The sequence below is a fragment of the Fusarium oxysporum genome, chromosome IV, assembly GCF_013085055.1.
Source record: "Fusarium oxysporum Fo47 chromosome IV, complete sequence".
Taxonomy (NCBI): Eukaryota; Fungi; Ascomycota; class Sordariomycetes; order Hypocreales; family Nectriaceae; genus Fusarium; species Fusarium oxysporum.
This window is the reverse complement of record NC_072843.1, coordinates 1270184-1291156: the sequence shown is the minus strand read 5'-3', so window position 1 is coordinate 1291156 and position 20973 is coordinate 1270184. Positions and strand designations below refer to the sequence as shown.

The 20973-nt window shown below is 48.6% G+C and overlaps 5 protein-coding genes and 2 non-coding genes across 7 annotated transcripts; 2 read left to right on the top strand and 5 right to left on the bottom strand.

Moving 5' to 3' along the window:
* Positions 1 to 845: 845 nt before the first annotated feature.
* On the bottom strand, positions 846 to 3406 carry FOBCDRAFT_28200 (fungal-specific transcription factor domain-containing protein). Its single transcript, XM_031179627.3, has 3 exons — positions 2474 to 3406; positions 1912 to 2413; positions 846 to 1858 (listed from the first exon to the last, which is right to left on the bottom strand). The coding sequence occupies exons 1-3, from the start codon at positions 3003 to 3005 to the stop codon at positions 1168 to 1170; spliced, it is 1725 nt and encodes a 574-aa protein (XP_031045514.3). The 5' UTR covers positions 3006 to 3406; the 3' UTR covers positions 846 to 1167.
* A 1744-nt stretch (positions 3407 to 5150) lies between these two features.
* On the bottom strand, positions 5151 to 8096 carry FOBCDRAFT_220299 (nucleophile aminohydrolase). Its single transcript, XM_059609553.1, has 13 exons — positions 7929 to 8096; positions 7704 to 7769; positions 7512 to 7638; positions 7422 to 7464; positions 7219 to 7365; positions 7010 to 7162; positions 6596 to 6957; positions 6526 to 6542; positions 6256 to 6463; positions 6190 to 6206; positions 6058 to 6135; positions 5976 to 6003; positions 5151 to 5920 (listed from the first exon to the last, which is right to left on the bottom strand). The coding sequence occupies exons 1-13, from the start codon at positions 7950 to 7952 to the stop codon at positions 5550 to 5552; spliced, it is 1641 nt and encodes a 546-aa protein (XP_059464646.1). The 5' UTR covers positions 7953 to 8096; the 3' UTR covers positions 5151 to 5549.
* Positions 8097 to 9427: 1331 nt separating this feature from the next.
* FOBCDRAFT_t111 lies at positions 9428 to 9499 on the top strand. Its single transcript has one exon. It is a non-coding gene; the product is annotated as a tRNA-Thr (tRNA).
* Positions 9500 to 10184: 685 nt separating this feature from the next.
* Positions 10185 to 10256, bottom strand: FOBCDRAFT_t89. The gene has a single exon. It is a non-coding gene; the product is annotated as a tRNA-Thr (tRNA).
* Positions 10257 to 10436: 180 nt separating this feature from the next.
* Positions 10437 to 13559, bottom strand: FOBCDRAFT_180369 (permease for cytosine/purines, uracil, thiamine, allantoin-domain-containing protein; the record flags this gene model as incomplete). Its single annotated transcript, XM_031179632.3, has 6 exons — positions 10437 to 11865; positions 11918 to 12227; positions 12320 to 12478; positions 12527 to 12539; positions 12892 to 13370; positions 13473 to 13559. The coding sequence occupies 6 exons, from the start codon at positions 13557 to 13559 to the stop codon at positions 10601 to 10603; spliced, it is 2313 nt and encodes a 770-aa protein (XP_031045519.3). The 3' UTR covers positions 10437 to 10600.
* A 1940-nt stretch (positions 13560 to 15499) lies between these two features.
* On the top strand, positions 15500 to 19326 carry FOBCDRAFT_220289 (armadillo-type protein). The gene is made up of 3 exons (XM_059609552.1): positions 15500 to 17656; positions 17705 to 18276; positions 18326 to 19326. Exons 1-3 carry the CDS (start codon positions 15659 to 15661, stop codon positions 18945 to 18947), a joined length of 3192 nt encoding a protein of 1063 aa, XP_059464645.1. The 5' UTR covers positions 15500 to 15658; the 3' UTR covers positions 18948 to 19326.
* FOBCDRAFT_220285 (PI31 proteasome regulator N-terminal-domain-containing protein) lies at positions 19327 to 20847 on the bottom strand. Its single transcript, XM_031179644.3, has 3 exons — positions 20467 to 20847; positions 20108 to 20419; positions 19327 to 20053 (listed from the first exon to the last, which is right to left on the bottom strand). The coding sequence occupies exons 1-3, from the start codon at positions 20648 to 20650 to the stop codon at positions 19410 to 19412; spliced, it is 1140 nt and encodes a 379-aa protein (XP_031045531.2). The 5' UTR covers positions 20651 to 20847; the 3' UTR covers positions 19327 to 19409.
* Positions 20848 to 20973: the final 126 nt, after the last annotated feature.

Below are 20973 nucleotides of genomic sequence, written 5' to 3'. Positions count from 1 at the left end.
GCAACCACCTAAAAACGGAGTATAGGACCGGCCAATGGGCATAGCTCTGTTCGAGATCTTACCTTATCCTCGCTCTTATTCACTCCCTTTGCATTATATGCAAAGTGAAAGTGAAGAAACGTGGTTGCACAACTTTTGGTTCCACTTTTGCTATATGATTCCGTTATCGCTGCTCATGCAAGTTCAACGTCTCTCCCCTGTATAAGCGGAAACTCTATACTGCTTATACAGCCAACAGAGTATGTACACCCCTCATCCAATCTCAGTTTGGGTTCAGGTCTGGGGGGTAGGGAGAAAAGAGGATTCTGACATGACAACTATGCCGTGTCACCCACGTTACGTTTGCTTGTAACACGAAGAGCCCATATCCTCCTACACGTGTGTAGGTGTAACCGACGCCGTTATTTCGCTCAACAAAGACCAGGCTAGAATAGGCGACTCTCGCAGGCGCCAAAAGAAGTCAGGTGTTTCGGCCGAGATTTCATGCTCAAACTACTTTGGACAAGCTGCATGCTTCTAGTTCTTCTACTCAGTGGGGACTGACTCTATAGGACCTTGACCCTTAACCACGATGGACTTGTCAGATCCATCTGAGCGTTGGACAAATCACAGTTGCAGGGTCTGTTTACGCCGTAGATGATGGAACGGGGCCTCTGTAATCGAGACTCGAAACACAATGAGGAGCTCAAGAACAAGTCCAACAACAAAGAGAAAATGTCAAGTGACATACTACAAAAGCTACTGTCATCTAACTCAGTGTCGTATGAATGGTGGGTCTGCTGATAAATCCCGTGTCTTGAGGTATCTAACTAGAAAAGTACCTTGCTGAAATCGGTGAAGCCATCGCGAGATTCGATCAGTCTAGAACCGGCATTTGCGAAATGACCCTTCCCGACGCCCAAAACACCCTCTATTCTCTCTTTAGCACTGCACCATGGACAGCTGGCCAAAAAAGACACGCGGCGTTCCTCTAACCTATTAGCTACTACTTTAACTCCGAGCTTGCAACCGAACTGAAATGAACCCTAGAATGAAGCACAAGTCTCAACTCGACACAACTTTTCGCTCGACGCTAAATAAAACACACCACAGTGACAGGCAGTACGTATGGACTGGATCCAGTAAACACACCCTGTAACCAAAAACACAACATCATATCATATCATATCAAACAATCAAGTTCTCAAATCCCATCCCCCGTAGATCATGTAGCCAGTTGACATTAGCTGAGCCGCGCGAATCCTGCATCGCCCATGTCGCTTTGAGCATTTCAATTGCCGTGAAGAGATACCCCCATGGACAGATTTGCCAAATCGACAACAGCCGTGCCAGGGTCCAAGTGCGTTTTTCAGGGTCTCGTGTCTCGGCCCCTGCAACAAAAGTCGGCCACGACGATGCCTTGAAGTATGGGTCATTTTCATCGATGGCGGCTAAATTTCTCAAAACGTCCTCCAACAGGAAATCGGTATCAATGGACCGTACAGACCGAACTAGCGGTAGCGCTTGGAGGATGTACAGGCAAGCTGCTGACCGGTGTGCCGCAGCTAGACACACTCGACTCTCAAGATCCTGAACGAGGTTGTGTTGTCGCAAATAGTCTGCCCAAGCTGGAATGTCCACAGCAAGAGCCTCGTCTATTAGAGCAATTGCCTTGTCTGCCGCACCTAGAGACTGGTCTGTCCAGGGTACTTCGTGGGACAGCTCGGATGCAGAAAGAATGATGTTCAGAATCTCCGGAGGGCAAGACAAGTAGCTTGTCAGTTCCACACGCTTCATAACGGGTAAGAACTGGAAAGCTTGCCGTGCAACACGAGCTGCGAGGCCACCAGATGTCAACGTCGAGCCCAAAATGTTGTAACTTTCAAAAGTCAGTATCCACTGCGAGTACACCAGTAGCTAGGACGGACTTACATGAAGCTGTCAGTAATGACACGGTCCCGCAACATTCTACTAGATGCGTCGGGATTACTGTCCGGGTTGAGCAATGCCATGATGCTTGTGGCGCCTTCCAAGTGGGCCCTCCAGCTCTGGTTGTCTGACTTATCCAGATCAATCAAGTCAAACTTGATAAAAAAGTGCATGGCAGCTAATGCCACCTCACTACCTGCCGGGTCAAGGGTATCGAGCACCTCCCTAAGGTGGCTCATGGCCTTTTGCTTCGCCGTCAAGGCATCGATGAGAGCCTGTCGTGTCACAAGATCTTTTGAACGTAGCAGGGAAAGATAGCCCGCGGGATTGGTGAGGCCTGCCGGTATTTCGGTAACACGACGAAATATATTGGACCAATGGATTGCTGAAGTCGCAACAAGAATCTGCAAGAGGAGCGGGTGCTTCCGCGTCAAGGGTATCAGCTCACGGAACGGGTTTTCAGGCGTGTCTCGGACCACAAGATCTTTGCAGACCCTCTCGCTGACTGGGGCATACATTAGCATCGGCCAAGAAAAAAAAAACCAAAACTAGAGCCAAGACTTACAATGCGCTAGGTAGTATCGTGATGTGCGGTCAAGGTCCTGGAACAACGGATCTGTAAGCGCAGCAGGAGAAGGCCAGGGTATGCTAGGATCGTGTGAAGGGGAGCCCTCAGAATCTGGCGGGGTTGGCTGCTGCTGTTGCCTTTGCTGCTGCTGCTGTTGCTGCTGCTGCGGATTCATCTCTTCCGCCTCTTGGGCGGCCTGCTGGGCCTGTTGAACCAAACGCGCCAGCGGATGTTGGTCGCTATAGTCAGGTTGAGGCTGAGGTCGAGCGCGATCATGCTGACCCTGGCCCTGCTGGTGGCCGGTAGGTGATACAGAGGTGGAAGCATCAGATTCGTCGGGTAGTCGCCGGCCGGGAGGGGGATTGACATTGCCGTGGGAGTCAATTCCTTGGGTCCAAACGAAGACCTTGCCATACCCGAGGCATTCCTGCCCTGAGACCGCACATTTGTGGCATGTCGGCCATGAGCGGTCGCAGCGCAGGCGTCGACGACGGCAGTTGTGACACGGTTTTGTGTTGCTTGGCGGCATGCGCCGGGTGCTGACAGAGCAGCTTGACAGCTACAGAGTGTGTCTTGTGTGCTGCGCTGGACTGGACTGGACTGGAAGTCGAGTCCTATGATTTTACTAGGTCCAGGTCGTGCTCGAGCTCTTTGTGGCGGGCGAGACAGCGGTTTGGATGTAACGAGCGAGTCGTTACAGAAGGTTCATGGTGGACTCTTGAGACAAAGAAAGGATATCGTTGCCGTGGGTGTACGTGAGGGGTAGGGAGGAGTTTAAGTTTTGGTGACAGTGACAGTGTCAGTGATAATGGTGAGGAGGAGGATGATGAATAGAAAAGGATTGTGACGGAAAAGAAATCTAATGGAGTTATTATGGAAAACTAGTACGGACGGAGCATTGTATGAAATGGAGGTAGGTGCTAACCAACTAACTAGGTACCAGGAAGGCACGACGACGAGTATGGAATGGCACAATTGGATGGATCATGGAGGGGTAAATGGAAGGAAGGGTGCGGGTTGAGATGGGAATAAGATCAGGAGGAAGGAACATCGAGTCAATACGTCAGACTAGTAGGAAAGACCATGTCAGCCAGCTGTTTGGGTACCTTTTTGGAAATTGGAGAAGAATACCCGTCCATAACCAGATCAAAAAGATCAGCAGCTCGAGCCACCCACGTTATGGAACTTTCTTAGACGAACTAATTGAGAGTCTGCCATGGAGACTAAACACACGGCACGGAGTATGGATACTGTAGAAACATAGAGTCCAGGGTGTGCAAATCTATCTTATAAACCAAACCCAACTTCACCGACCTACCGACATGAATAAAAACTAACAGGCAATCAACTAACGTAGGTAATCTAGTACTGATTCGACTAGTCTATGCAAGAGCAGATCTCATGACTCGGCTCCAATAAGAGCTGACGATAGCATCAAGCACCTGGGAATAGTATGTAATTATATAGCTGGGCATAACAATATATCCCTCCGTGATCCATATCATGATCCCCGATGAATACAATGCCCGCCTCACCTCGCTCTCCCTCTTGGAAAAAGCCCCACGTTTGCTGTCAGATCTCCCGACTATGGCCGATGCCATTTCTCCCCAAAAAGGCAACGAAAATACATACCGTGCAGCCGAGCTCCGGGACCTGCATTACAAAGCTCCCACAAGAGTCCGCAGAAAGCTTGTCATTGTGGGTTCAGCGCAATCATGTCCAGCCAGAGGTGACAGTGTTGCCCAATTTGGAAATCAGCTGTTCTTCGAAGCCTTGTTCTTTTTGTCTTCTTTTTTCTCTTTTCTCTCCCTCCTACTTCCTCCCTTCTTTTATGAGGGGTAGACTAATCCTGGTGTGTCTGTTCTTTGTTTGATGCGTTGGAGATCGTGATGTAGCCCCCTGCTACGGAGCATATGAACCGCCCGTGGCACTATGATCCGCATCCTACCTCGCCTTGCCTTGCCTTGCCTTAGCATAAACTCCCTAATGCTCTGTAACAACGGCATGACTCTCTTTCGTGGCTTCTGACTAACGTAGCTTCAATAATTCTATTCTCTCACAGCATTACATTAGTCAAAGAACTTAGTCAATACGAAATTTGGCTTCTCCGATTGAAACCCTCTCCAACCATCTCCAACTATAGTAACTAACAAGGCCACTAACTAAAACAACTAGCATATCCTCCCCTCCTCAGCCAAGCAAAACAGTTCTAAACGCCAGCAAGGTTTTAGCAGGGAAATCCTCTTGCATGGGTCTATTTTGATGGAGAAACCTGGACTTTCTCCTCATGAGGCTCCTCCCACCTTTGCAACAACTCCACCAAAAAAATGCCAACTGACCTTCACGATACTTGGGTTTCTTCACCTTGCTCACCGTACTTGTTTCACTAGGATTATATCTTATGAGTCTGAGTTGCAAAACATAGTGATGATGGGTACAGTGGAGTGATTCAACTCCAGACTCTTGTGAACCCTGAATTAGGAAACCAGATAACACATTATGCGTTGTTCTGAGCCCTGTAGCTTCACCCATACCAAAGATATCCATTTCAATCCATTCGAGATGAATGTAGTGCCTTCGAAGACCGAAGCTTAGGAGTCAAGATCACAATATGGAGAAAATGACTATCAACAAATCACCCGTTTCAATACAGCAGCAATTAGTCAAGCACTAGTTCAAGCAACGCTCATAAATTTGGCTTTTCGTAATCTCGTACCCATCTAGGCCTCGCGGCATCTCTAGTATCCTCATGCCTCGCAGAGCTGCCAGCCAAGACTGTGACTCTATGACCGTGCTCTTGCTAACAGCTGGCTGGCAGCCCTGCCGGCTGTATTATTTTTCGTGGCATCTTAGATAATCGTCTGACACGCCATTCTATTTTTCGTCTTTAAATTCCATTTCCAAGCCCGTACTGAGACTCATTCGTCTTCTTCAGCGTAATGCCTTGCTCCAAGGGCGAGTATGATCCCATTACTCAAATACTCTTGTGCTTCATCCCCAGCACCTATGAGGTTGTGATCTGTTCACTTGCCATATTGTGAAGACTGTAAATCGTGTCAGCAGACGAAACTCACTAAGCCCCCTTGGTAGAGACTGACCTGATATCTTCTCGCTCGTCAGCCTCAGGTCCATTTGTAGGCCCAGAGCTGACGACCACGTTTCCGCCCTCATCACCACCAGCCTTGATGGTCGTCAAGGTGGTCTTCGCCTTCCGCTTGCCGTTACGGAGATCACTGAGATGTTCGAAGTATCCTTCCGGTACTTCTGTGACATACTTACCACAGAAGACACCGACCTCAAAGTCCTGGACCTTACTTGTGTCCTCAGCAGCCTCCATACACGCGGCCTTCAGTCCATCAGGTCCATCAAGATCTTGGAAGATAACCTCGTCGGCACCGATGTAGTCGGCAATTTCTTGGTTTGTTCGACCATGAGCAACCAAATCTTCATAAAGGTTAGTAACAAGACAGCCTAAGAACAGGACAAAATATCTTCATACCAACAGGATCCGCAAGATCAATACCGTACTTCAATTATTGTTAGTATTATGTTCAATATTTCATGCCGGGGTAAAAACTTACGATATGGGGATGTATGCACTCTGGAGAGGCTGAAACAAAGATGACCTTAACAGCACCAGCTTCTCTGGCCATTTGAACCTACAGTCGCCCATTAGTTCCCTCTCATAGAAAATCCACGACCCGTTAACTCACGATTTGTCCAGATGTGGCTAATTTGCAAATTAGTATTGATTCACATATGCAAAAGAGTTTACTTACTGCCACGCACGACACTGTCGTCTACTAGGATGAGGTTCTTCCCTCGAAATTCTGAGTCGATGGGTGAAAGCTTGCGGCGAACACTCTTCATTCGAAGAGCTTGGTTGGGGAGAATGAAAGTTCGTTGAACGTATCGGTTCTTAATAAGAGCTGTGACGTATGGCTTGCCAAGCTTCTCAGCAAGAGTAGCAGCGGCGATGTTACTTGTCTGTTGATAGTGAGTCAGCTTTCACGTTTTCACGAACATTGTGACTCCTAAACTGGGCATACCTCTGGAACAGGGATGACTGGAAAATAATTAGTACGGTTCAAAGGCAGGAAACATACGGATATCTCATACCTGCATCAATCTCTTGAACTCCCTTCTCTCCGAGGACCGCACGGATCTTCTTAGCCAGCTTCTCTCCCATGTTTTGTCGGCTGCGGTACACGGAGATTCCGTCCATGGTCGAGTCAGGACGAGCGACGTATACGAATTCGAAGCAGTCGGGTGTGTAAGGTCGGTCGTTGATAATCTGACGGAACTTGGGGGCACATCCCTTCTGCAAGAAACAGGCCTGACCGGGGAGGATATCGACAATGTCTGAGAAGCCGAGCTGCTTCAACACAACAGATTCGGAAGCAACGAGGTAATCCTTGGTACCGGGGAGTGTGGCGGAAGGTCGAGAACCAATGCAAAGAGGTCGGATACCGTTGGCGTCACTGAATATTGTCAGTTTCTGACAAGGAATTACATAAGGTTGCGACGACTCACCGGAAGGCGAGGATACCGAAACCAGCGATCATGGCAGTGCATGCGAAAGCGCCCTGGCACTTGGCGTAGACGTCGCCAAGAGCAGTGAAGATATCCTCGGAGTTGGCGCGAGTCTTTCCGAGCTGCTGAAGGCCGTGTGCGAAGATGTTGAGGCTATTGGTACAAATCAGTCATCGTGGTTCGAATCAGCGCGAGCTTCGATTACGCACAGGAGCTCCGAGTCGGAATCGGAGTTGACGTGTCGGTGAGCTTCCTCGTCGAGGAACTTGCGGAGGTATTCGGTGTTGACGAGGTTACCGTTGACGCTCATGGAGATACCGAAAGGGGCGTTGACGTAGAAGGGTTGAGCTTCAGAGCTGCAGTCGCATTCTTGGTCAGTGGTGTACGAGATTGTGTGCCCAGTAACACATACGCAGAAGCAGTTCCCATGGTAGGGTAACGAACATGGCCCAGGCCTATGGAGAGTCAGTCTCCGTGTAATCTGTGCATCGCATTGCCATACCCATGTAACCGGGGAGATGCTCAAGTCGTCGGCCATCAGAAAAGACCTTGCTGGCCATCCCGAGACCCTTGCATTGAGAAACTCGTCCGCCCTGGCAAACAGCGATACCTGCAGCATCTTGTCCACGCTATAGCTGGTTAACATCCGTAGATATCGATTTTCGGATTCGGATATTCGCGATGGAGGACTAACATGTTGGAGATAATACAATGTCTCGTGAAGATCAATGGCGGCGGAGGTAGCCTCCTGATCACCTAGCTATTTAAGATTGTAAGCATATGATATGTGATATTATGTTCCTTTTCTTCATCTCTTTTGGTAGCACTTCCGTCTCAACTCCGGGCACGGGCAAGGGTCTCTATTCTATGAGCGCGGGGGAGGGGCAATAGAGAGAAGAGCAGAAGAGTGAAGACTCACCAAAATGGCCGAAACACCACACATGTTGAATATCGTGTCACGGAAATAGTTCGTATAGAGGTTGAAGAGGAATCGAGTGTTCTTACACCCAAACAAGAGTTTGACTTGTACCAGTTTGTTTGTGAAACCTACGGGAAAATTTTTCTCTTCTGGTCACGACGATATCGGTCATTTTTTTGGCGACCACAAATCTTTTGGCGGGGTATCGTATTGGTCAAGGCGGGCCGGACAATGATCCGCAGTGGTGGGGTCCCCCAAAATATGCCATTTCTTTACTCCGTGTTAGTGACATTTATTAAACCCAATATCAAATCACGATGTCAAGATGATTCTTCATTTCTCCGTCATCTTGTCGTTATTGCAGACGATCAGACGTCATTTATCATGAGGCATATTCTGAAACACAATTACGACTAAAGTTTCGATAATTGGTTCAAGCTGCAATCCGACTTTATCCATCAAACACGCCCAAACCGTGTAAGTGGAAGCCAAGATATCGATAGCAACAGATAACAGACTATCGAAACTTCACAAAATATTAATCCTGCATTTCAAAGTTCCCATGCCAACTGACCACCCTAATGTAACATTGGCTCGTTTTACAACTAAGCTTCACCGCGGTTGGGCCTGTTCATTGAGTATGTGGGTAGGATCTCTGGTGCATTCCTCCAGCTGCCACCTCCGAAGTCTCGATTTGTTTAGGTCATATGAGAAATACAGCTCTAGCACTAAATATTTTAAGGAAACGAATGTCTCTGGCATGGACAGTATTTCATTTCTTACACGAAATGTACCAAGAGGGTGCAGAAACATGAGAAGCCCACATGGCACGGGACTCCCGGAAGACGGCAACAAATACCAGTCCGGCCACCGCAGGGTACCGGGGAATTATTATCTATAAACCGTCTAGTCGAATCCTATGCATAGTCCACAGTCCTCGTAGCACTATTCGTTTGATTTATTGAATTGTTCCTTCTGCATTTCTACAATTAGCTACATGCAACATCAGCATTCTTTTCATTTATAAGACAAGAGATGTATATGCATACAAGTGTCAATACCCCAGAATCTCTGAGTATTAACGGCTCTGGATATCGCTCTGGAGTAAGACTGAACGAAGAAGCAAGCATCTTATGCGGCAAATAGATAGTCCAACGCTTTGATTTTCTTTGTTCTCCTTGGCGCCGCCTGTCTTGCAACTTCTGAGCCATGGCGCGTCCATTCTAGAAGTGAAGGTGAATGCCACCCATGTCGAAACCATGTAATAATCAGGCTCGCACAGGATAAGGATTGATCTGTATGTATGACGCAATGCCCAGCCAGTTGCCATTCCTCCACACCAGCGATGAAGTTTTTCACAACCCATGTTTCTCCAATACCCCATATTCTCCCATTCTTGAAATACGACTCTTGTAAATGAATGTTCTCCTTATCGAGATCTCAGAAATATAGGCCCTAACTCAGCTGCGATCCTCAACAAGCGAGGAATCACCTCATAAGCCCCGTTGGCTCAGTGGTAAAGCGTATCACTAGTAATGATAAGATCACTGGTTCGATTCCAGTACGGGGCACGTGATTCAATAAGGTCCATCTTTTGCCGATCTGACGAGTATCTCTTTTTCATGATCGCAATGATTTCTGTGGTGTTGAGGCAGCGCTGCTGCCTTTTTGGTGGCGACCTCGCCTATTTGCACGTGGCACTTCGGGAGCACCCGCCTTGGTCCTTCCTGAGTTTCACACAGTAATGTGGTGTTCCTCTTGCTGATCGAAATTGATCTAAAGGGAACGCACTATAAGGCGGCATATGGTATTGACAAAAGCACCTCATCTTGAATCTTGTTGCAAATGTAGAGCCCCATGTCTGCGCGTATCGGTGCCATCTTAAACATCTGCAGTAGATTGCATACATAGGGTGCTTCGCGGTGCTTCGCGGTGCTTCGCATGGAGAATGCATTGAGCTCAACAGCACCACGACTGTCAGGTGACGACATGTATAAACGTTCAACGCCTGTGAATTGTCTTCTGTCTCAAGTTATTGAATTGCATTGAGCAATGATATCGAGATGTGGGAAGTGCTTGCATACGTGACATCATCCCGCATAAACCTTAAATTAAGTAAGCGCGCGTGCCGTCCCGCTTTTATTACACAGCACCAAAAAGTCAAAGTTCGTCAGCAAAGCTCGTGAGATCAACTGAGATTCTACCAAGACTGAAAAAAATTAGGGCGCTTGAAGGCGCCAGGTGATTCAAATATGTTGCCCCGTACTGGAATCGAACCAGTGATCTTATCATTACTAGTGATACGCTTTACCACTGAGCCAACGGGGCTTGTGTAACAGCATCCAGAGAGAGCGTAAGAAGCTCTGCAGCAAAGAGGGTCGAGGGATCAAGGAATAGTTGTAGGTACTTGAGTTAACTGAAGGATAATATAGTAGTCTTCTAAGCTGTTGAGTCACATTCAGAGCTCTGGCCTGGCAGTCCTTTTTAAGTCTAGTATACTATAACAAAGCCATCAGTAGTAACCCAAAGTGTAGGAAAGCCAATTGGTTCGAAACCATATATTCATTCGTCATTCAGCAGCAGCTGCTATGTTTCAAATATCTCAAAATCAACAACAATCGTTATAATAACCATTTCCCCATAGATAAACTCCCGTCTTTTTATGACTAAAATCAGAAATGTTTCGTCTCGTCGGCTGCTTTTGGCGCCTCGACCCTTGCAATCTCTTCGTCATATGATGGAGTTCTCGAGTTATAAGCGACTCGGATGTCATCGATCTCATCACCAACCTCCATCCATCGATCGCTAGTCGCAGGCACTGGCGATATCTTGCATAGAGCCCAGTACATCACTGATGAAACGATGAAACCACAGAAGTAGTTGAGCTGATAAATGTAGATCGCGCCCTGAGGAACGTTCTTGGCGCCGACAGCATCGGCGAAACCGACCACGTTGATGACAATTCCGGCGACGTAGGCAACATAGCCACGCCAGTTGAAACCACCTGTGAAGTAGTACGGTCCCTCTTTGCGAGCATCGTAGAGTTCCTTAGTATCGACGTAACCCTTGCGCACAATGTAGTAATCGGAAACCATAACACCAGCGATTGAGCTCAGGAAGACACTGTAGGCCGAGAGGTAGGTCGTGAACTGGTTGCTGTCCTTGAGAAGCTGCCAAGGACAGATGCACAGGCCAACGATGGCGCAAATGTAACTTCCACGACGGATATTGAGCCAGCGGGGAAGCAAAGCAGTCAAGTCCGTACCAGCAGAAACGGAATTGGCGGCAATGTTGGTACCGAGCTGTGCAAGGGCGAAGGATGTAGCAATGAAGAAAACACCAAAGCGCTCGCCCGAACTTCCATCGTCAATGAACCTGTCCAGAAGATCAAGGGGGTTCCAGATGGCCTCTTCGTACAGGACGGAGGAAGCTGAAGAGACCATGATGCCGATGAACGAAGTGATGGCGAAACCGAAGGGGATCGTGATCATCTGGGACCAGAGTGCGTCTCTGGGCTTCTGCGCAAATCGAGAAAAGTCACTGGCATTGACGATGAGTGTCGCAAAGTTGGAGATAGAAGACATGATGCCCTTGACAATTTCCCAGGCCAAGTCGCTGCCGTGGACCTTGTTGCCTGCCTTTACAATGGGGCCAATACCACCTGCGCGCGAGATGGTCCAGGCCAGGAACGTAATTCCAGCCACGGGAACAACGTATGCCTTGACAGTGAAGAGATGTCGGACCTTGTGGACAGGGAACCAGAGTGCCGGAAGCGATACAAGCCAAAAGATGAAGAAGGAAGCGAAGTGTGCGGTATCGGTGCCCGAGTTTTCGCTAAAAGTGTTGGGAACATTGGCCCATGACTTCCAGATAGTGCGGATCATGAGATAGATACAATCACCGCCAATGTAAGCCTGCACTCCATACCATACACAGGCTGTTATGCGTTAGTAATGAATTCTTATTATGTTGGGAAAGATAGAGCATACCCATAGCAGCACGGTTCAGTACAGGCCACAAGCTACCCCAGATACCGAAGGAGGTTCTGTTGGCAACAGGGAAACCAATGTGGTACATGGCACCGAAACGAGCATTGATCGCAACAAAGATACCAGTGATGCTGTATCCGACCCAGACACAGAGCCAGGCTTGCCACCATGATAGACCATTGACAATCATGGACGATGAAATCATCCAAGTGTTGATGTTGAAAGAATCGGCGATCCAGAAACCAACAAAGTTCCATGGGCCCCATTGTCGGCGCTCCTTTTCGACGGGTTTGAGATCATGGTTCGTAAGCTGCATAAGAGTTCAGTACAACACGGTCTCGTTGATCGCAATGCGCAATACACTCCAATGATGGAAAGCTAAAGCTTGTGAGGCCTTCATACCATAAGCTGGGTGCTGGTCAAGCCAGGTTCAGACTCAACGGCGGCTTTATCAGCCCAGACCTTAAATCGCGATCTGGTCTCCATGGCTTCGGCGTATGACGAGGTGGGAGGTGGAAGTATAAAAGAGTAACGGGTATCAAAAAGCTTCTGAGGTGTGATCTAGAAGAAACTCAAAAAGCAAGATAGACTTTTTGTATTGTAATGGACCTTGTCCGAGGTGCTTATGACGTGTAGGTGACACCAAGTAGGGCCGGCAGACTGGGATTAAATCCAATGACACAAGAAATGATGGAAGAACGTGAGATGGTAGTCTTGCCGAAGGATGAGAGGGGACCAATTGGAACTTTTCCACCGTCTTCTTGTCTTGGAAAGTCTGGTCGTAGTGGGTGACAGGCAGTATTTATATTTATGGTTTGAGATTGACATGCCGCGTTGGTTGCGTTACGGTTGCGTTGACAAGAGGAACTAGACCCCATCTTGGCTCGAGGTTATCGGCGCTCAGCAGCCACTATCAGTCTGATCGTCATCCCCAGACCCAGCCGTTGCAGATAACTAGGCGACAAGGAACATACCACGCAAGGACCCTCGCCGGCGGCCACTTTTGCCGTAGTAGGTCAAGCTGAGAATGGTTATCCTTCCCCATGTTGGCACCGAGAGGACTTTGCATTTCCGGTCGGTAGTTGTTCGTTGTTTCATCGAGCACACGACCAATTTGTGACGGTGTTGTACATTCAGATATCCGGACCTCGAAAAGCAGAAGGATTTGCATGGTAATAGCATCACGCAACAACAAGTCGAAGCGTTCATAGGTATCCATTCGAATATGATCAAAGTACAATGGTACGTATGTTATTCGGCATAGAATAGAACGATGCGGAGAGATGATTCGAGTGACATGGATACGATAATTGGGCCCGAGAAGCCAAGTCGTTTTTCGGTGGGTGCCCCCACATAAGACCCTAAATCCATGGAGCAACACTTGGTATGAGTGGTTGTTGAATGGGGTTTCCTGGTAATGTTGACGTAGACGTTGGAATTGACCCCAATGTCGCTTTGTATAGGAGAGATGCACCAAAGTCGAGTTTGAATATTTGTTGTTGTTTGTTGCAACGGAGAAACAAAACGTGCAAGCAGTTTGCAGAGCAGACGGTACGTACTCCTCTTGAAGTTCTGGGCCTAAAAAGATGCTCTGCAGAAATGCAACTGCAACTGCAGGCAGGGCCGCCGCTATCAGCGCCATGTGAGCAGGAGCCAACCCATTGGAGGGTCGATTACCCCAGGCGGATATAAACGAAGCAATTTCATTGGCCAACTCGGTTTCCTTATCACCGCAACGATGCGTCTAAGATACGGGTACCATGCCGCCTTTCCCAAACCGGGTTAGTCTGGAACTGCAGAACAAATCTGTTACTCGATCTCATCGAGTCAACCGTCTCTTTTATAGTAAAATTGTCCAGGCGTGCAGTTATCTGCCCTATCAGGACTATCTTGAACTTCATCCACGTAGTAGTCACTGAAATGCGATCTCGTTGTCAACAGCTTAGGTCATTTCGGGTTTCAACCGAAACTCTATTGCCTGATCTCTCTCTCCAACCCCTCTTAATCTGGAGTTCGATGCGTTGGTTCTCCTTCTGGTTGATATCGGCATAAGAATCCTTGTTCCGGTTTCTGGCAGCACCTCGCGATACCACTTTTCAGCTTCATATTGCCCCGAAAGTTCGCCGTTTTTACGTCGTGTGGTTAGGTCAATAACGACCCTGTCACAAATAACACACCACCGTCGAAGTGAAATTATGTACTTCAGGACTGGTTTCAGTTTTCCCATATGGCATGGTAGATCTATTCTGGACTGACATGGCCCAACCGAGGGCAGAGTCATGCCGGTACATCTAGAAATCCAAGTAACACCGAGGCAAAGCAGCAATAAGACTAACTTGAATAAGTCCTTGGCCCATGCATAGTATGATTCAACTCCTCATGAGCTGCATTCTCCAGAAAAGTAAGCCAGTGGTTGCAATTCTTCGGTTTTGGGTCGGCATTCGTGTATCAAGGAACATTGACAGTCAATGCGTCCGATATGCAAGTATTACTTGATGAAAATCACAGACGCGACTTCAACTCCGTCAATCTCGAAATCACATCATAGAGGACGAAACCGGCATTGGTTGTAAGTCTGGTCATCGGCCGGCAAACTTTGTAAACTCACTCATCCGATGGGGCAGAGTAAACGACCTCATACGATTTAAAGGGTTTCTTTTTTTCAAGTAACTGGAAACAGACGCCACAGAATCGGGTCAGAAAATGATATACTGCATTGGCTAAGTATCGCGATTTTGTAATCATGGAAGATACCAAGATATTACTTGCACACAGCATCTCGAGCTCAATCACGCGTATGGGCCCAGTTTCCGCAGTGTAAAGTCGATCAGATACTTGCAGTAAGAAGAATTATAGACATGACTGTAAAGATTTAGAGACTGAGTGTCTAAATCGAGGCCAGCTAACTATACTATCAGGAGTGTCCAGATCTTATGATAAATCACATGAAATCCGAAAATCTTTATCGTAGGACTGCTGCTCTAGGGTAAACCTTTCCAAACACGACTGCATTTTATGATGTCGCTCGCATCCCAAAGAACAGCGTAAATTCCTATTAGATTTTTCACATTGTGAGAGTATAACTTGAGGGGAACTCAATGAGATGATAGAAAGTATGGCTTATAATTGGACTCGACTTACGCTGCGCACCATCCAATACAGGAGCAAACATCAGGGGCACCGTATCCAAACAAACTGGGTACCCTACATCGAAGAGAAGTTATATAAGGTGTCCAATTGATATTTATAGAGTAGCTGCGTCTTCATTAACGACGACTGCCGATATTCCAAGACTCTGCTAGTATCATGGTCCAGCAGCCAAGGCTACAGCTCAGACAGAACAGGGTCCAGAAAAATAAAATAAAAGAGAAACACGTGAATGGACCAATAGCTTCTGCCCCGCGATTTGAGTAGTATCGAGGTGAGAGTGCCGAAAGGCTGCGAGAATTCATCCCTAGGCCACAAGTAATTTGATATAATTTATCTCGCTCTAACTACTAAAGGAATCGACTTACTTACTGACTGACTATTATCGGTACCCTCTTCTACATCAATTTAATAGGTGCTTCCTTCTGAGAAGCACGACGTTGGACTCTTCCTGCCTCAAGCTTGAGACCCACACTTTGTTCCTCCCCCCACCATCGTCGTCAATTCCGCTTCTTTTCTCCCCGCCAACCTCAACTTTTTTTTTAACCATCTCATTCAAACCTTTTTATTTACCAAAGTCCTTGATATACAATCATGGAGGACCAGTTGGTGCAGCTCCTTTCCAACACTCAGCTGTCTGAACAGGGTCCCAGACTACAGGCCGAACTCGAGCTGAAGCGCGCCCGAACGAATCCCGCCTTTCCCCTGTCTCTCGCCAACATCGCCGCCCACACCTCGATTGATACCAACATCCGCCAGGCTGCACTGAGCAACCTGCGACTTTTTATCGAAAACAACTGGAGTAACGATGATCCTGATGATGGGCCCATCATTCCTATCTCTGATGAGGCGAGAGGCCAGCTCAAGCAGGTCCTGCTCGACCTTGTGTTGAGCCCGGAGGACGATCGCAAAGTCAAGATCTCCGCCAGTTACGCTGTTGGCAAAATCGCTGTGCACGACTTCCCTGAGCAATGGCCAAACCTTCTCCCCACAGTTATCTCCGTCGTCCCGGCCGGCACCGATTCACAGCTTCACGGCGCCCTGCGATTACTCAACGACATAATTGAAGAGAGTTTGAGCGAGGACCAGTTCTTTTCAATGGCCCAAGATATTGCCAAGGCCCTTGCCGAAGTCGCCCTCAATGAGAACCGAAAGCCCATGCACCGAGCGCTCGCTATTTCCATCTTCCGAGGATGTTTTGATCTCCTCAATATGATTAAGGAGGACCACGCTAAGGAGGTCCGCGCTTTTGCGGATGGTCTTCTTCAACAATGGAACCCCTTCTTTATTACCGTTCTACAGAGCCCTCTTCCAGAAGCCAACCTAGAGAGCGGGTCTCAGCCTGACTCTTGGAGCCATATTATCGCTCTCAAACTTCAGGTCGTCAAGACACTCCTCCGAATTCGACGCGTCTTCCCTAACCTACTTCTTCCCCAAAGTACCATCTTCTTCAGTGCAGTCTGGAAAGAGCTCTCTACTCTGCAGGGACCACACGAGCAGCTCTATATCAAAGAGGATGCCCAAGGACGTCTCGAAGACTCGGACAACCTTCCATATACCTTGGATTTCCTCATTCTCGAAGAATTGGACTTCCTTAACCAATGCTTCAGAGCCCCTCCTGTGCAAGCCGAGCTGGACGGCCACCTCAATGCTCATGCCTCAGCTCAAGACGTTCCCTGGATGAAGGAGATTATGAACATGCTTATCGGTTATTCGCGAGTGACTCGGGAGGAAGAGGACTTGTGGGATATCGACTGCTCCCTGTATCTTGCTGAGGAGACCTCCGTGACTGCCAACTATACCGCACGAACTGCCGCAGGGGACCTGTTAATCAAGATGGGTGAGTGGTTTAACCAGAAGACGATCGACGGCCTGTTTGGTCAAACACAGTCCCTATTTGGTGGCGAAGGTTCCGACTGGCGTAGCCAAGAGGCGGCGCTCTACCTTTTTGTCATGCTGGTTAGCGACTTCCAAGACATGAACAAGGATATCCCCGAAGCAGTGGCCCACGCCTATCTTTCCCTGGTTGACTACGCCGTTAACCGGCCCGGAGAGCCTCTTCTCCGCGCTAGAGGTTATCTCGTCGCCGGTATGCTTTGCCGTTCTTTCCAGACACCGGTTGAGCTGTTGGACCGCATTATCACCTCTATCACTCAAGAGGAGTCCGAGGTTGTGCAGGTCGCCTGTGTCAAGGCTGTCGAGGGTTTGATAAACGCTGGCCGAGTGTCGGCCGATAGGCAGGTTCCTATTATCAACGCCATTCAAAACTACATGAACAACAAGGACCCCAGTGATATGGAAGATGCAGACGAACTTCTCGTTACGCTCGCTGAAGCTCTCCGCGCTGCCATTACTCTCGACAAACGCATCGCCCTGTCCAATGATGTTAAGTCGGTTGATCTGCTTTTCATGCTAGCCAAGCTAGGCGCAAGCAACTTTCAAGTCACTATGCTGATTTCCGAGGCATTTGAAGATATTGTTGCTGATCTCTCTGACACTGAATCTTACACCGCTCTCTGCGCAAAGCTTCTGCCCACGCTTACCGGCGCATTTGATGTCGCTAACCTGACTGAGGATAACCCTCTGGTCACAGTGAGTATCTTGATGAAGCAGTTTTCATGCTTAACTGACAATACCCAGGTTGCCACCGAGTTATTGGCAGTCTTGGCCGAGAACGGACCTGAGCCTCTCCCCGCCGGTTTTGTCGCGGCTACTTTCCCTAAGTTGAACCGTCTCCTTATGGAGTCTACCGAGGGAGAGGTCCTCCGACCCGGATCTGAAGTTGTGAAGTGGATGCTTCAGCATGATCATCAGCAAGTCCTTGCTTGGCAAGATGCCAACGGCCGCTCTGGTCTGGAGGTTTGCTTGCACATCATTGACCGACTTCTGGGTCCTTCTATTGAGGATAACTCAGCCTCCGAGGTTGGCGGTCTGGCTGCCGAGCTCGTCGAGAAGGCTGGCCAGGAGCGCCTTGGTCCTTTCCTACCTCAGCTTCTCCAAGCTGTCGCTAACCGACTTGCTACCGCTCAAGCTGCAGCCTTCATTCAATCTCTTATTCTTGTCTTCGCCCGACTTACCCTCTCTGGCGCTCAAGATGTTGTCGAGTTCCTGAGCCAGGTTCAGATCAACGGGGAAAGTGGCCTGCAGGTTGTCATGGCCAAATGGCTAGAGAACTCTGTCAACTTTGCTGGATACGATGAAATTCGACAAAAGTATGCCCAGCTGAATCGGACACAAGCCATCTGCTAACTTGATTATTAGTGTTATTGCACTGTCGAAGCTTTACTCTCTGAATGATCCTCGCCTGGCCCAGACACAAGTCAAGGGCGACCTGATCGTCAACAACGACGATGGGCTTATTAAGACACGCTCACGCGCAAAGCAGAGTATGTATCCAACAATTCACGACTTCTCAACCACCACCTCCACCCTAGATTCAATCTACGCCCGATACGCTGAAAGTCAGCAAGCTAATGAGACCAACCGAAAATCAGACCCAGACCAATATACGATCGTTCCTGCTTCCCTCAAGATCATCAAGGTCCTCATTGAGGAGCTTCTGTCTGCATCTGGCCAACGGGCTGCTGCGAACGCCGCGTCTGCTGCTGTGGCGTCTGCTAGCTTTGACGACGAGAATGACGAAGAGGGTTGGGAGGATGAGGATGATACTCTCGACCTCAGCCTTGGTACCACGAAAGCTGACCTGATGTCTTTCATGGAAGGTGGCCAGAGACAGCGAGACGACGAAACCCAAGCCTACCTGACCGACTTCTTCATCCGCTGCGGCCGCGAGAACATTGCCAACTTCCAGGAGTGGTACAACATGCTTACAGAAGAAGAGAAGTCGAAGCTCAACGAGGTTGCCAGCTCAGCAGGACAATAGACTGGAACTGCATATGCTTGCAACGGATCTTCGAATAAGGAGGAGAAGAAGGTCAGCTCCGCTCGTCGACGGTACCATCAGAAGCTTGCTTTCCGAATACAGGCAAGAGCCATTGCTATTAAACTTCTGATATGCCGCTTACAGAAGGAGACAGAGAGCGCGATAAACTCTGGGTCACTGAAATTGGTTTAATGGATACCAGAGAAGCCTGCCTTATTATGACTGGACATGAATTGCAGATAGAATTAGAGAAAACGTGCGGGCGGTCTGTTTGAAAGAGAGTATGAATTAACGAGGAATGGAATACACCACAATGGAAAAGTCGAAACATGAACTAGTTGAGTAGAAGAGAATTGATCATTAATCATTCTGCCGAAGCAAGCGTACACCCGCCATTAGTATCTACCTAGTCAACCGTTGCTGGTAACCATCGCTTGCTACGATGTTCTGTTTCTCTCCTGTCTAGATGATATCTCCGCCAAAGCCTCCTCCAAATCCGCCACCATAACCTCCACCAAAGGGATTGTTTCCCCTTCCGCTACCAGGACCAGGGAATCTCGGGTTGCCACCAGGGCCAGTGGGATCCCAGCGGGCTCCTGGCGGTGCTTGGGGATCGAAACCAGAGGAACCGTCACCTCCTTGCCCGCCAAACAAAGGATCATCGAAAGTAGGATGCATCCCCGAGCCGCCACCAGGACGAGGTAGTCCTCCGCCAATGAACGAGCCACGAAGAGGATCGTGCGGACCAAGACCGGGAGGATTCAAGTCATCGTGTCCGATGTTGTAGGGCGATCTTCCTGGCATTTGAAGACCGCCTCGTGGAGGCCGGTTCATCTCGTACTCATCCTCAAAGCCGGGAGGAGGGAAGTCGCCCACTGGTGCAGGCCGTGGACGAGCCATCTCAGGGAGTGGATTCGCTGGGGGTTGAAGCGGGTGTGGGTGTGGTACAGGATCGCCACGGAACGGACGGTCTGGGTTCTGAGCTTCTTGAGCACGGCGCTCGGAGCGTGCATTAGCTTCGGCTTCAGCTGTCTCGACATAGCCTTCGCTTTGGAGTTTTGGGATGAGCTTTTGAACGATGTTGACCTTGAGGTCATGTAAGATATCTGACCAGATGGATTAGTTTGTGATGCCCATCAAAGGGAAGCGAAAGGTCATACCAGCAATAGCTTGCTCAGAGGCGAAGACACCGCGGAGCTTCTCGGGAAGATCACTTCGATCTTCCTGGCCGTCCTTGATGGTGATGCGAAGAGGGAGTTTCCTAGAATCCACAACGTCGCTGATCGACCTCTCAAAACGACGGATGTTGTCATCTCCGACGGCTACTCCTCGAACCTCGACCTTTTTACCCATGCGGTCAATACGGATACTAAAAATCATAGCTGATTGCTTGTGCTTGTAGACAAAACTGTAAGAACCGAAACCTGAATTCCATTGCGGCGGTAGATGAGGAGCGAGTGACTCGCATTCAGCTGTTCCGTGTGAGCTAAGTCATGATGGTAATGGATGGTAAACTCACGTATGTTCTTGTCCTCATCAAAACCTAGGAGCTTGAAGCCGAGAGCAGCGAGATATGAATGGATGAGGAGAGCGATGACTTCGTACGATGAAGCGAGGTCAGATGAATCGTCATTGGGGGGATGCGTTGGTAGAGCATCTGCCATGCCATTTAGAATGGCGGCAACACTGAGAGGTTCTGACATGATGAGGTGCGATGGTTTTGATGCCTTTTTTGATGATGTAGTTGATGAGTGGAGTTCAAGTAGATGTAGTAGCTCGCTAAAGATAGTGGAGAAGATGGAGGTTATGAGTTAACGCTGAGGAAGTTTGGGAAGCGGCGTCATGAAATAGTTGCCTCCTCAGCCCTATATGTGGATCCTTTACTTTGGGTATCGCGGGGCATCGCCAGTGATTCTGGAGAAAAGCCCATGTATTGGTGCAGGATTGGTTGCCTATATAAGGCATTAATTAGGCACTTGAGCTTAATAATCTCAGGCTCGAAGCATGGTATCATTGAGTGACCTCA

Bases quoted from the DNA above. Each gene is read 5' to 3' on its own strand.
- FOBCDRAFT_28200 (XM_031179627.3), bottom strand. From the start codon at position 3,005: ATGCCGCCAAGCAACACAAAACCGTGTCACAACTGCCGTCGTCGACGC. The intron at 2,414-2,473 runs GTAAGTCTTGGC...TGTATGCCCCAG, and splicing joins ACGATACTACCTAGCGCATT to TCAGCGAGAGGGTCTGCAAA. The intron at 1,859-1,911 runs GTAAGTCCGTCC...GACTTTTGAAAG, and splicing joins GTCATTACTGACAGCTTCAT to TTACAACATTTTGGGCTCGA.
- FOBCDRAFT_220299 (XM_059609553.1), bottom strand. From the start codon at position 7,952: ATGTGTGGTGTTTCGGCCATTTTG. The intron at 7,639-7,703 runs GTTAGTCCTCCA...AACCAGCTATAG, and splicing joins CATTGTATTATCTCCAACAT to CGTGGACAAGATGCTGCAGG. The intron at 7,465-7,511 runs GTATGGCAATGC...GACTCTCCATAG, and splicing joins GCATCTCCCCGGTTACATGG to GCCTGGGCCATGTTCGTTAC.
- FOBCDRAFT_220289 (XM_059609552.1), top strand. From the start codon at position 15,659: ATGGAGGACCAGTTGGTGCAGCTCCTTTCCAACACTCAGCTGTCTGAA. The intron at 17,657-17,704 runs GTGAGTATCTTG...GACAATACCCAG, and splicing joins AGGATAACCCTCTGGTCACA to GTTGCCACCGAGTTATTGGC. The intron at 18,277-18,325 runs GTATGCCCAGCT...CTTGATTATTAG, and splicing joins TACGATGAAATTCGACAAAA to TGTTATTGCACTGTCGAAGC.
- FOBCDRAFT_220285 (XM_031179644.3), bottom strand. From the start codon at position 20,650: ATGTCAGAACCTCTCAGTGTTGCCGCCATTCTAAATGGCATGGCAGAT. The intron at 20,420-20,466 runs GTGAGTTTACCA...CACACGGAACAG, and splicing joins TGATGAGGACAAGAACATAC to CTGAATGCGAGTCACTCGCT. The intron at 20,054-20,107 runs GTATGACCTTTC...CCATCTGGTCAG, and splicing joins CTCTGAGCAAGCTATTGCTG to ATATCTTACATGACCTCAAG.